A 12,693-nucleotide genomic window follows, 5' to 3' on the forward strand; every position below is an offset into this window, starting at 1 on the left:
CATAGTGAGGCAGGTCCTGCTCGCCGCGACTACGAACGCTTAGGGAGGGCGGGTGCGCGGGTGCGCGGACTCCCGCAGCCCCGATTCCTAACTGGGGTTCTGTGCCCTTTGCCGCGCGAGGGTGTGCCCTCTCCCTTTCCCGCGCTCTACTTGGCCGCTGGAGCGCGACCAATCGGCTTCCGCGGTAGGAGAGCAGCCGTCCAATGAGAGCAAAGCGATTCAGGATCTCTCCTTCCTCGGGTCAGGTGCGCGGACAGGCGAATTCCTGGCTGGAGGCAAAGATCCCCCCGGAGTCGCGAGTGCAGGCGAGTGACGGCTAGGTTTGGGACGAATTCTTCTCTTCGGTGAGTTACTCCTTTCGTCCTAGAGCTGACTTAGAGTTTAGAGAAAATTTATCGACAGGGACACGAAGCGGAAAAAGCTGAGACTGGGGGAAGGGGGGCAGAAGAAAGCGTACACCGGGATACCGTTGTTTTCTGAAAGGACTGAGGTCTGTGCCTGGAAACTTAGAATAAAATAAAAGGATGCATATTTCTTTTGCAGTGCCCAAGGGGAGAGCAGGTTCTGATTTTAAAAACTGATGTGTTTTTGAAGACCCAACGTTAACTTTATGCAACTGTTTCCTTAGAGGATCAGCCTGTGTCTGAATTCTGTGTGCAGCAAACAGATCATGTCAAATGTGTTTTCCTGAGTGAGCTTCTTTCCAAGATAAAATAGTCAATACTCTAAGTGACAAATGGCACGTTCATCATTAAGAGCGCTGAAGCCATCTACATTCGCACAGCTTGCTAACTACATTAATACGACTTATCTACTCTTTTCATCAACATCAATTTACTGTCCCAGGAAACGTTTGCCTCAAAGACCCAAGCACTCTTCAGTTGAAAATATCAAAGTACAGTTTCCATCCCAAACCTTGAAAATCCTTGCCTGTCATCCACCAATCCCAAACTATCCCCCAGTGCTTCCCCTATCCTAACCAATCCTCCACATTCAAGAGCCGACTTAAACCAGACTTCGAAATCGCAGTAAAGAGCCCAACCTTGCTCTCCCCTTTCTGAGACACGACCAAGATTCTGCTCCCCACGACCTCAAGGAGCAGCAGGCTTAGCTTTGTTTTATCAACAGAGGGTTCTGTCCAGATTTCTGGGAGCCAGCATTTGACATCTTTGGAGGCCTCGCACCACCTAGTCAGTTTCTGCCGCCACAACTCCAGATCAGTGTGTCCCTCTGAGGTCCCCTGAACTTTCTCGCCGGTGCTTTCTGAACCCAAAGGTGGGGAAAAGTGGATCTTGCGTGAGGCGGTTCGGCCCTAGCTTCTTTTCGTTGCCTACCCCAAGTGCTGAGTTTATTTTGCCCTTGAGAGCAAAGAAATCTTTTAAGGAATCCTTTCTTTTGATTATCTGGCCAAAATTTGACCAGGTCTATATTTGACAAAGATCCGCCTTCTTAGCAATACAGCAGCTGGTCTCTACCCTCGTCAGTTGTGTCTGTCCTTGTGTGGGAGACACCTTGTGTAGACTCCCGTGTCTGTTTCTCAAACCGGCCGTGGGGACGGAAGGCGTTGGGAAGGTTTTGTTTCGGGCTGGAGGGACGGAGACAAATACGCTAATACTTTATTCCGGAGACCCCCAACAGCCAGGCCCGCTTCCCAGGGTGTCCAAAGAAGCGAAGACCCAGGGCTGGCGGAGGGGAGAGGTGTGTGGAGGCGGAGGCTGAGGCGGTTAGAGGCCGGGCAGATGTGAAAGTGGAAGGAACCCAAGAGCCCGCCGAGCCCCGGATCGCAAAGGGCGGGGCACCTTCTCGAACCTCCGCCGGGGCCTCGCGCTCCGCCCCCGCTCCCGCTCGCGCTCGCGCTCTCGCTCCGCCCACCCAGCTTGCAGGGGCGCCCCTCCCAGGCCGGCTTCGCGCTCGGGCTCAGAGGCCGCGGCTTCCTCCAATAAGCACCGACCTCGGCTGGGCGCTGGATTCAAGTCCCGAGTGCTGGCGGCGGGCGAGGAGTGGGTGAGCGCGCGGGAGCCGGAGGGGCTGGGGCGGAGGGGCCGGGGTCTGCCGGCCTGGGCGGGACAGCGCCGCCCACCCGCGGGGCCCAGAAGGCCCGGCTTTGGTTTCCGCGGTGCTGCTTGTCAGGCCATGTACTTGGGGGAGCGGGGTGGCGGCCTTGCTGGAGGCCTAGGTCAGCCAAGACCCGATCCCTCTCCTACAGTCTGGCTCTCTTCTGCCCACTTGCTCCGGAGAGGAGGGGGAGAAGAGGGAGAGGGGAGGGGGGAGAAGAGGGAGAGAGGAGGGAAAAGAGGAAGAGAGGAAGGGGAGGAGTGAGGGAGAAAGGGGCGGGGAAGAGCTAGAAGGGGGAGAAGGAGAGGGAGGGTGGGGAGGGAGAGAGGAAGAGAGGAAGAGAGAGATGAGTGCGGGAGGAATTCCAAGGGAGAGCCTGTGGTGGGCAGGAAAGGGACCAAGGACAGGCTGTGCTTCTTTATCTCCTTACGGGAGGACATAGGGCAAGCCCTTCAGCAGAGCCTTCTCCAACTCTGAGAGCTGGAGTAGGTAGGATACCTCGCTAAGGACAGTTCACATTTGCTATGAGGTGGTTCACGCTGGATACTGGAAATGATGCTGAGGAGGGGGGAATGTTGGGGTGTTTTCTTAATCTCTTGCCCCTTTCCACTGTGAATGCTCGAGTTCATCCCAGTGTAGTGCAAAATTCACATTTCTTTCAGTCCATTTCATAGTCCTTTTTTGCTCCATATAATAATCACTCCTAAATCTCCTGGGTTCTCTCTCAGCCCCCTAAGATTGGGTCATCATCAAGGGACACACTGAAACCCCAGATTCTCTTAATTGTTGGGCAGTAAGTTCTTGCCTTCAAGGATCTTACAACACAGCCCAGGGATAGGTATCTATTTCTGTTTCCCCAGGTTCTCTGCCTTTAAAAAGTATCCCTGTGGGGGCTCCTGGGGGACACAGCGGTTAAGCGTCTGCCTTCGGCTCAGGGCGTGATCCCGGCGTTATGGGATCGAGCCCCACATCAGGCTCTTCTGCTATAAGCCTGCTTCTTCCTCTCCCACTCCCCCTGCTTGTGTTCCCTCTCTCGCTGGCTGTCTCTATCTCTGTCGAATAAATAAATAAAATCTTTTAAAAAAAGAAAAAAAAAGTATCGATATTGACTAATAGTAATAGTAGTAATATTTACTGGGCAATCTGTTATGTGCCAGGCGTGGTAATAAAGGCTTTTCATGCGTTGTATTTCTTAATCTTCACGAGGGAGTCGGATTCTACCGCTCTTCCCATCCTGGGGCTGTGGACAATGAGATAGACAGCGGTTCCTTAACACGCCCAAGGTCAGGCAGCCAGTAAATGGTAATCTGACGTTGGAACCCAGGTGGTCTTATAAAAATTCACACGGATGCAGCACCTGCAGATTCTGTACCTCACTTAGACTCACTGCTCATTTTACAAACAGGAGAGTTAGGCTCAGAGACGCCGGACTTTCCTGTGTAGCTCGTTACCAGTGAGGAATGAAGCCACAGGTCCCGCTCCACAGTGAGATGTTTAGAATAGTCATAGTCTTTCGAGAACTTGCCCTGGACAGGAAACAGATGGGCTAGAGTGTAAGCTAACAACATGAAGAAGCAGCCCAGGAGGTGAACGTTCTGCAGACAACTTCTCTGTGCTCGTCAATAAATCAGGGTTTTTTCTAGAATGAAAGAGACTTAAGAGACATCATCATGAAAGACAACCTGTGGACCTCAAGTGGGTCTTCGTCCAAATAAATCAGTGTTGTGATTATGCGAGAAAAAGTGCTTAATTTGTAGAGCTGGAAAGAGATAATTAGGGATAAAATATCACGATGTATCTAAGTGTAAAATAATCTAGGAAAATAAAAAGGTGATGGAAATTTATCACAAAATGAACAATCATTAACTCCATGTGATAGGCATACGCAGAGTCATTCTCCTCTTTTTGTTGTTGTTCTTATTTGAAAATGTTCATAATCAAAAGTATACTCTCTGGAGCTCTGTGACCTTGAGTAAATAGTTTATAATCTCTCTGGATGCTCAAGTTTTTTATTAGTAAAATGGAACTAAGAATACCGATCATGCAGAGTTGGAAGAATTAAATGAGGTAATTTATTTAAAAAGCACTTAGGAGAGGTCGTAGCATCTCACGTGCATACTCCATTCCTTCGTTGGATCTTTACAAATGTGTCTTTTTTTTTTTTATTTTGTTTATTTATTTGACAGAGGGAGAGAGAGAGGGTACAAGCAAGGGGAACAGGAGAGGGAGAAGCAGACAATGCAGGACTAGATCCCAGGACCCTGAGATCATGACCTGAGCCAAAGGCAGACTCTTAACCGACTGAGCCACCCAGACGCCCCACAAATGAGTCTTTATCGAGAGCTCGCTACATGCCAGGCATCGTGGTACATGTTGAGATCTGAAAACAAGAGAGCTGCTGCCCTCCATGGCTTTTGTTCTATTTACTGCTAGTGAAGATTTCTCTGTTTTATCTACATTGTTCATTCTGTTCTGGGCAGACATCAGAGGAAAGACAGAAGGAAAAATATCCCTTTAAACAAAAAAAAAAAACCAAGAAGCAACTAAACTTCCTGACTATCTTCCCAGGCAGACTCTCATTCCAAGATTATTTTGTCTTTGCGGTTCTTTTCCCCTCCATTCCCCTCTAATTACACCGTCCCTGTGCCGTGTGCACCTTAACCGGGGTTAACATCAGTGTAACTAGCACACAGTTTTGAATTCTCACACCACAAACCCTTCTGCATTTGAATTCCAGCTCTGCCCCAGGGCTCTGGCCTTGAGGGTCACCTGCCTTCTCTGAGTTACAGTTTCTTCATCTGCAAAAAGCAAAAATACCAGCTTTGCATGGTTTCTGGGGGAATTGGCAATTGGAGATAATTTCTGTCAAGTATTGACTTTAGTACCTGACAGGCAGTGCTCTATAAAAGGGAGCTTTTATCTGCGGGGTGATTGTAGTTGTTGGGTAAACTCCCTACTTGCTAAGTGAACGTCTCTGAAGAGAGGGACGCTAGAGGTGAAGGGGAAGGGGGGGATGTGGGGTGCCCATCAGTGTTATCCTCTACAATTAACATAGCTCTGAGAATACCACTCTAACTTGAACCTTTTTGGAATTAGTGTTTCGGAGGAACTGTGTCTTCATCTTCAAGCCATCATGAGCCCTAAGAAGCGCAGGTCACAGAAGATCGCATTTGATGAGAAGAGTAATATGAAAATCGAGCACTATTTCCCCCAGGTATGTTTGTAAATACCATTTATGGAATATGCCAATATGAGACATAGCCCTCCTGGACACTGGGTGTCACAGCGCTTTCTGCCAAGAAACTACCTCCTTGGGGCGCCTGGGTGGCTCAGTCGTTGGGTGTCTGCCTTCGGCTCGGGGCGTGATCCTGGAGTCCTGGGATCGAGGCCCACGTCAGGCTCTTCCGCTGGGAACCTGCTTCTTCCTCTCCCACTCCCCCTGCCTGTCTCTCTCTCACTGGCTGTCTCTCTCACTGGCTGTCTCTGTGTCAAATAAATAAATAAAATGTTAAAAAAAAAAAAAAAAGAAAGAAACTACCTCCTTGTAGGTTGAGGATATTAAGTTAATATCTTTCTCATCCATTTTGTCCTATTTTCTAGTCCTAATAGTTTTAATGCAAATCTTGGCCACATCAAAGCAGCCTGCAATAACAAGCTATTGTAACACTTCCTGAACAACAACAACAAATCTACTACAATGTGTTACAGTCAACTATGGAATAAAAAAATCGATACTATTTCGTCGCATGAAAATATCTACTCTCCCAAATGTGGCTAATCTGTTTGACCACAGTAATAACCTACATTTGTACCGTGCTTTCTAGTTTATGAAACAAATTTTAAAATAATCATCCTGATCATAACCTTATTAGGCAGGGAGGGAGGATTTATTATCCTCAGTCTATTTATGCGGAGAGAGAAATGACTCCTTGCTTGAGGCAGAAGTGGAGGGAAGACTTGCACTTACATTTACTGACATTAAGTCAGGGCTCTTTCTATTAAAGGGGCTGTGTTATCATATCAAACCCTCATATTCTTTCCTGAGTCTGAAATGCTCCTTGCATTTATCAAGAAGTGGGCTGAGCATTTGGAGAATTTGAGGAAGCAGCATAAAAGCTTTCGTTTGTTTTCTTTCCTCTGGTTGTCACTAGACTATCCAAGTATCTAGGGAAACCGAGACAAACCTAGTTATGCTTCTCTTTGTCCTGCTTCGTGATAGAGCCAGCGAATAACCATGTACGACCCGGTTCCCTTATTTAAAAATGTCTGTGTCTGCCCCAGAATCTTCTGAATAGTTGGAAATCCATTATAGCCTTCCAACAAGGATGTTTCTGACAACACTGGGCTGAAGCGATGTTCTTTGAGAGTTTGTTATGTCGTGCCCAGAGTGAACTTATACTGCGTTATGTTCCTTTTTTTTTTTTGATCCAGAATATTAGCACCATTACAAAGAAGGGAAATAAAAGTTAATCTGTTAATGTGCCAGTCATCGTGCTAGGTTTTGTCACCCATGACGTCACACTGAATCTTTACAACCATCCTGCCTTGTTATTTCCATGACCAGCAAGCGACCTTGCCGCTCTGTGAACTCGTGTCTGTCCACGCCAGTGCCATGATGAATGTGACTTGGGAAAAATGTCTCATTCAGGCATAGAAATCAAATGCTCCTAGTTTTTCAGGGGATTTCTGCTATTTGATGAATCCTCCTTGTGTAAGGTTGTATTCAGAGTTTTAAAGCATTTAACATTTATTTTTAGGTCAATAAAAACGAAGAGAATAATTCCAATATTCCTCAAATGAAGATGGGCTCTAAAAAAGGTCCAAAAGATATAACAAACACCCAGGCTCAAGGACCCAAACACCAGACCGTGCCCCGTAACAAGACAATTTACATCACCTTGGCTGTGAACGCCAGGAAACACGTGCTCACACATAGTGAAGGGGATAGCCTATACGCAGCACTCAACACTCTCAGGGCCGTCAAGAAGGAAATTAAAACTCAGCAGGGCAAAGAAATGCTGGTGCTTGGCACGGAAGGAATTGAAGGGTACCTAAATCTTGGAATGCCCCTCAGTTGCTTTCCTGAAAGCTGCCACGTGCTGATCACATTTGCCCAGAGTCGAAGCAGGCAGAAAGAGGAGAACCCGGTATTTGGCCGGCATGACAAGGCGTCCCCTGACTGTGTCAAATTTTATATTCACGCGATTGGGAAGAGAAAGAAAAAGATAGTTACGTGCAGTCATCTTCACAAAGAAGGGTGCAAACTCTGTGTCTACGCTTTCAAAGGAGAAACCATTAAGGACGCTGTGTGCAAGGATGGCAGGTTTCTCCCCTTTCTGGAGAAAGAGGACTGGAGACTCATCAAAAACCATGACTCCATTCTAGAAAGCTCTCAGACTGTTGACAACCTAGAAGGTAAGCTCTTTGAGGTTGAGGTTGAGACGAGAACGGGCTCTGCAGCAGCTGCTGCTCAGAATTTGGAGTCGGAGGAAAGAAACACCAGTGTGTTGAGAGAAGAAATTGTGGCTCAGTACCCCAGTTTGAAGAGAGAAAGTGAAAAATTCAGAGATACCTTCAAGAAAAAATTGGAAAATAAAAAGAACAAGGCTTCATTATTTCAATTGCATAAAGTACAGTTCGGGAAACTGACAAAAAACTCTACCCCAGTTAAAATGCACAAACTTCTTTCTCATCTCAGTGACTCCGTTGGGTACCTGTCATGGGACAACAATGGAAACAGGGGTTCTGCCACCTGCTTTGTTTTTGATAGGCTGTTCATTTTAACTTGTCGGCACGTAGTAAATGACATCGTGGGAGAAGGAATAGACCCAAGTAAGTGGGCAGACATAATTGGTCAGTGCGTAAGGGTGACGTTTAGTTACGAAGGGCCCCCCGAGAAAGAAGAGAACTGCTTTTTTACTGAGCCTTGGTTTATGGTGTCCAATACAACCCTCGATTATGCCGTTCTGCAACTGAAGGCCAACGGACAGCAAGTACCTTCGGGACTCTATCATAGGATTGCCCCCGCCCCCCTTAGCGGGCTGATATATATCATCGGCCACCCGTATGGAGAGGCAAAGTCTAGTGATGCTTGCACTGTGATCCCTCTGGAGCAGCGAGCAGGGAAAGTTCAGGAACATCCTCAGGCTAGAGGGGGTGGGGGTAGCAGTGACGATATGCAGTATATCCATATGTACACTCAAAGAAGCTTCCAGGACATAGCTCACAATCCCGATGTGATTACCTATGACACCTCCTTTTACTTTGGGGCTTCTGGTTCCCCAGTGTTTGATGCAAAAGGTTCATTGGTAGCCATGCATACCGCTGGCTTCACTTACAAATACCAGATTGGGTTCTCTCATATCATCGAGTTTGGCTGTACTATGGAATCCATCCTCCTTGATATGAAGCAGAACCATGGACAGTGGTTTACAGAAGCATGTATGAATCAGTCGTATACAGAAGTGCGTATGAATCAGCCATATACAGAAGAATGCATAAATCAGCAGGATGTGGAAATGATGAGTGATGAGTATTGAGGATGGTGAGAATTCAGCTTATTTACTCGCTTCAAGGGGATTACCCCTGGGGTTGGTATTCCATAGGCAACGCGTTCCTTTCCTAAATTCCAAAATGGTACTTTCATTTAAAAAATTACTGTTATAGAGAACTTCCAATGCACTACTTCTCGAAACACATGAAGACTGTAATCCTAACAGGTGGGCTGTGAACCCCTTTTTAAAGTCAAGCAATGCAGACGTAGTGAAGAGAAGGGCCATATGCACCCCATTGTTCATAGCAGCATTGTCCACAATAGCTAAATTGTGGAAGGAGCCGAGATGCTCTTCAACAGATGACTGGATTAAGAAGATGTGGTCCATATATACCATGGAATATTACTCAGCCATCAAAAAGAACGATTACCCAACATTTGCATTGACATGAACGGGACTGGAGGAGATTATGCTAAGTGAAATAAGTCAAGCAGAGAAAGACAATTATCATATGGCTTCACTCATTTATGGAACATCAGGTGGGCTTTACCATCTCACATCATAACAAGAAGGAAGAGTGGTACAATAAGGTATTTTGAGAGAGGGAGAGAGACGGCATTCACATAGCTTTTATTCCAGTATATTGCTATAATTGTTCTATCTTATTAGGTATTGCTGATCTCTCACTGTGCCTCATTTATACATTAAACTTCATCATAGGTCTGTGTGTAGAGGAAAAAACAGTATATATCGCTTTTAGGCATCCCCTAGGGGTCTTGGAATGTATACCCCGCAGATAAGGGGGAAGCTACTGCATATACGTGTATCTACAAACATTCCTACATGTAACTGTCTGGATGTATAAGAAGTTGGACATGCTTCCCAATGTCTCCCGCTGCAGTCCAGTCCCACGTGGGTCATTTTCGCCGCCTCCCTTGCTCATCGGTGAACTCCCAGTCCAACAGTGAGAAACTGGGCTCTGAACATCCCCCTCCCTCTTAATTGTTTAATTCGGTATTCATGCAAAGCGGCATCAGCATTGTTCACCTTCCCGGGGCGCGAAATAACATGGTCAACTACGGTGCGGCGTGCGCGTACCATCTCTCTTGCCTCTAGTCTTACAGACTCACTCCCAAAGTGACGGGGGTCAGCACCTGTTCTTCTGTGCCCTTCAGTGAGGTGTTTTGTCCATTTGTAGGGCAGTTAGGTTCTCTTGTCACCGTCTCCGCTCTTTCACCTCTCAACCTAAGTGACATCTACAATTTGCATATATTGGGGCACCTGGGTGGCCCTGTTGGCAAAGCGACCAACTCTTGATTTTGGCGCACGTTGTGGCCGCAGGGTCTCAGGATTGAGCCCTGCATCTGGCTCTGTGCTCAGTGCAGAGTCAGCTTGAGGATTCTCTCCTTCTCCCTCTGCCTCTCCCCCTGCTCATGCTGTCTGTCTCTCTAAATAAATAAATGAATACATCTTTTTTAAAATTTGCATATATCCAGGGTCACTGTCCATGCTGTGAGTTCTGTGGGTCTTACCAAGGGCACAATGTCATGTCTCCACCATCACAATATTGTACAGAATTCTTTCACCACCCTAAAAGCCCCCTGTGCTTCACCTGCTTCTCCCTTCCTCTCCCCTGCACCCCTGGGACCCAGGGATCCTTTGACTGTCTTTATAGTTTTGCCTTTTTCCAGAATGGCACCGGGGTGGAATCATACAGTCTGGAGACTTTTCAGCTTGACTTCTTTCGCTTAGCAATATTCAACTAAGGTTGTGCTGCATTTTGTTGTGGGTTGAGAGCTCATTTATTCTTGCTATTGAACAATATTCTCTTGTATTCACCTTTTGGAACATATCTTAGCTGCTTCAGTGTTTGGTGATTATGAATAAAGCTGCTGTAAGTATTTGCGTACAGACGTGTGTGTGAACCTGAGTTTCCAATTCAGTTGGGTAAATACCTGATTGTGATCACTGGACTGTATGGTAAGATTGTGTTTAACTCTGTAAGAATCTGCCAGACTGTTTTCCAGCGTGGCTGTACCATTTTCCCTTCCCAGCAACAGTGAATGCTTCACGTCCTCACTAGCATTTTGTGGTGTCAGGGTTTTGTGGGGGTTTTTTTGTTTGTTTGTTTGTTTTGTTTTTGTTTTTTGGACTGTAGGCCTCCTAATAGTGTTGGCATGCCTGGTATTCTTTTGGGGATGATGGGATTTATTCATGAAATGCAGGCTGTCTTGGATGTGTACATACTTACAGTATCAGTCTGGATTCTGTCGGGAGAATAAAGCCACTGAATTACCTTTATAAGACTTTTGGGCTCTGAACTTCTGAAAGGGAGAGAGGAGTCCAGAAACCTAGGGAAATATTAACCAGGACTCTTTCATGGGAAGAAATATATTGATATTTAGGTAACATAACGAAGAAGTTAAAGGCTGTAGCGGCCTGAACTGTTTCCCAAAAAGATATGTCAAGTCCTAACCATTAGTGATGAGGGAACAGAAGGCTGGCTGAAGACAGAGCAGAAGCTGACACCCTGCACCGCCCCCCCCCCCATGTATGCAACATTCCTGGGCACTAAAACTGCCCTAAAACTAAGGAAAGGACCTGCAGCTCATTGATAGGGACACAGTGATAGTGTAAACAGCCTTGGCTTGACAATAGCAGGGCCTCCAATATCCTGCGAGTCTTCTTTGACAGATGAAGGTACCTGCAGCTCATTGATAAGGACACAGTGATAGTGTAAACAGCCTTGGCTTGATGGTGGTGGGGCCTCCAGTGTCCTGCGAGTCTTCTTTGACATATGAAAGTGCTTTCTCAGCCTCCCTTTTTCCTCACCTCCCCCAACCCCATGGTATATAATCAGCCACCCCTCACAACCCGGGGCAGCAGCTCTTTCTGCCCACAGGTCCCGTCCCCGTGCTTTCATAAACCACCAATTTTGCACCAAAGACGTCTCAAGAATTCTTTCTTGGTCGTCGGCTCCGGACTCCACCCCACTGAACCTCACCTGTATTCCACAACCTCATCATCAGTACCTGTGAATATGGCTGTGAATTTTGGGAAATAGAGTCTGCAGATGTAGTTAGATTGAGGATCTCTAGATGAGACCATCCTGGATTTAGGGCCCACCCTAAATCCAATGACTGGGGTCCTTACCAGGGAAAAGAGAGCGAGGTTGAACACAGCCTAGAAAGAAAGCCGTGGGGTGAGGGGTGGAGGAGAAGAAGCAGAAGAAGAGAAGGAAGATGTGCAGATCTGAAAAGCCTGGGATGGGACAGTTGGGGGTGATGGGCCAAAGGAACGGGAGAAAGAAGACCACCGAGCAGATCAGGCTCCCTCCGGGCTGCAGCCCATCTTCGAACCAGTGCCTCCTTTGGGTCCACCTCTCCCTCACGTAGGAGCCACTTGTCACTTGTTCGCCAAGCCCCAGTCCTCTCCAGCCCCTTCCCGGCCTCCACTAAACTTCTTGACTCTGTCCACAATGCTCACTAGAACTTGCTTTGGGACAACCGAAACATTGAAAGTTCATTTGGTCCACCCCAAACCACCCCCAGCTACTCAAAACCAAAAATAAAAGCATTTCCTCTCTCTCCTCACCTCTGATGCCCTCTCTCCTCTCTACCAAAACCTCAAAGCTGCTTTTGGAGAAAGACAATTAGAGATGAAGCTGACATCACCCTGTCCCCAAAGGGGACCAAAGGCCATACACACTTCTGTAAATACAGGAGGAAGGACCCAAACTTACCGCCAAATCATGAAACTTCCTTGTCCCAGAAGAGGAAAAGGTTTGGGGCACAGGGGTGAGGGGTGGCGCTGAAGCAGCTTGTGTAGGGGCAGAAAGGGGTCCCTGGGCCTTGGTGCTCACCAGACACCGAGAGGTACTCGGAGTGGAACTATTTCTGGGGCTTCGGTGCTGACCCCTGGAGCGAGAGGACAAAGGAGGGAAAGAGACTGACAACTCTGTGTTCTCTCCTCCCCTGCCCTCTCTTTCCACCCTCCATAAACCTACCGCACCACCCTGAACTTCCCAGGGCTCCTCCATGGAGCCCTTGATTTGCATTGCACTGGAATGGGAGGAAAGGCCCTCTGAACCAAGTAATGGGGCTTAGGCAAGACTGAGGTGGGGAAGGAAAACTGAAGCGTTACT

At 47.3% G+C, this 12,693-nt stretch overlaps 1 protein-coding gene across 2 annotated transcripts; it reads left to right on the top strand.

Moving 5' to 3' along the window:
- The first annotated feature begins 232 nt into the window (after window positions 1–232).
- Window positions 233–10,458, top strand: FAM111A (FAM111 trypsin like peptidase A). Of its 2 annotated transcripts, none has more exons than XM_026487002.4 (3): window positions 233–344; window positions 5,152–5,269; window positions 6,813–10,458. In XM_026487002.4, the coding sequence occupies exons 2-3, from the start codon at window positions 5,189–5,191 to the stop codon at window positions 8,592–8,594; spliced, it is 1,863 nt and encodes a 620-aa protein (XP_026342787.3). In that variant the 5' UTR covers window positions 233–344; window positions 5,152–5,188; the 3' UTR covers window positions 8,595–10,458. The 2 variants fall into 2 exon arrangements, with proteins under 2 accessions (XP_026342787.3, XP_026342788.3); XM_026487003.4 differs by lacking the exon at window positions 233–344 and adding an exon at window positions 1,888–2,004.
- Window positions 10,459–12,693: the final 2,235 nt, after the last annotated feature.

This window comes from Ursus arctos, unplaced genomic scaffold (assembly GCF_023065955.2).
Source record: "Ursus arctos isolate Adak ecotype North America unplaced genomic scaffold, UrsArc2.0 scaffold_23, whole genome shotgun sequence".
In the NCBI taxonomy this organism is placed as follows: domain Eukaryota; kingdom Metazoa; phylum Chordata; class Mammalia; order Carnivora; family Ursidae; genus Ursus; species Ursus arctos.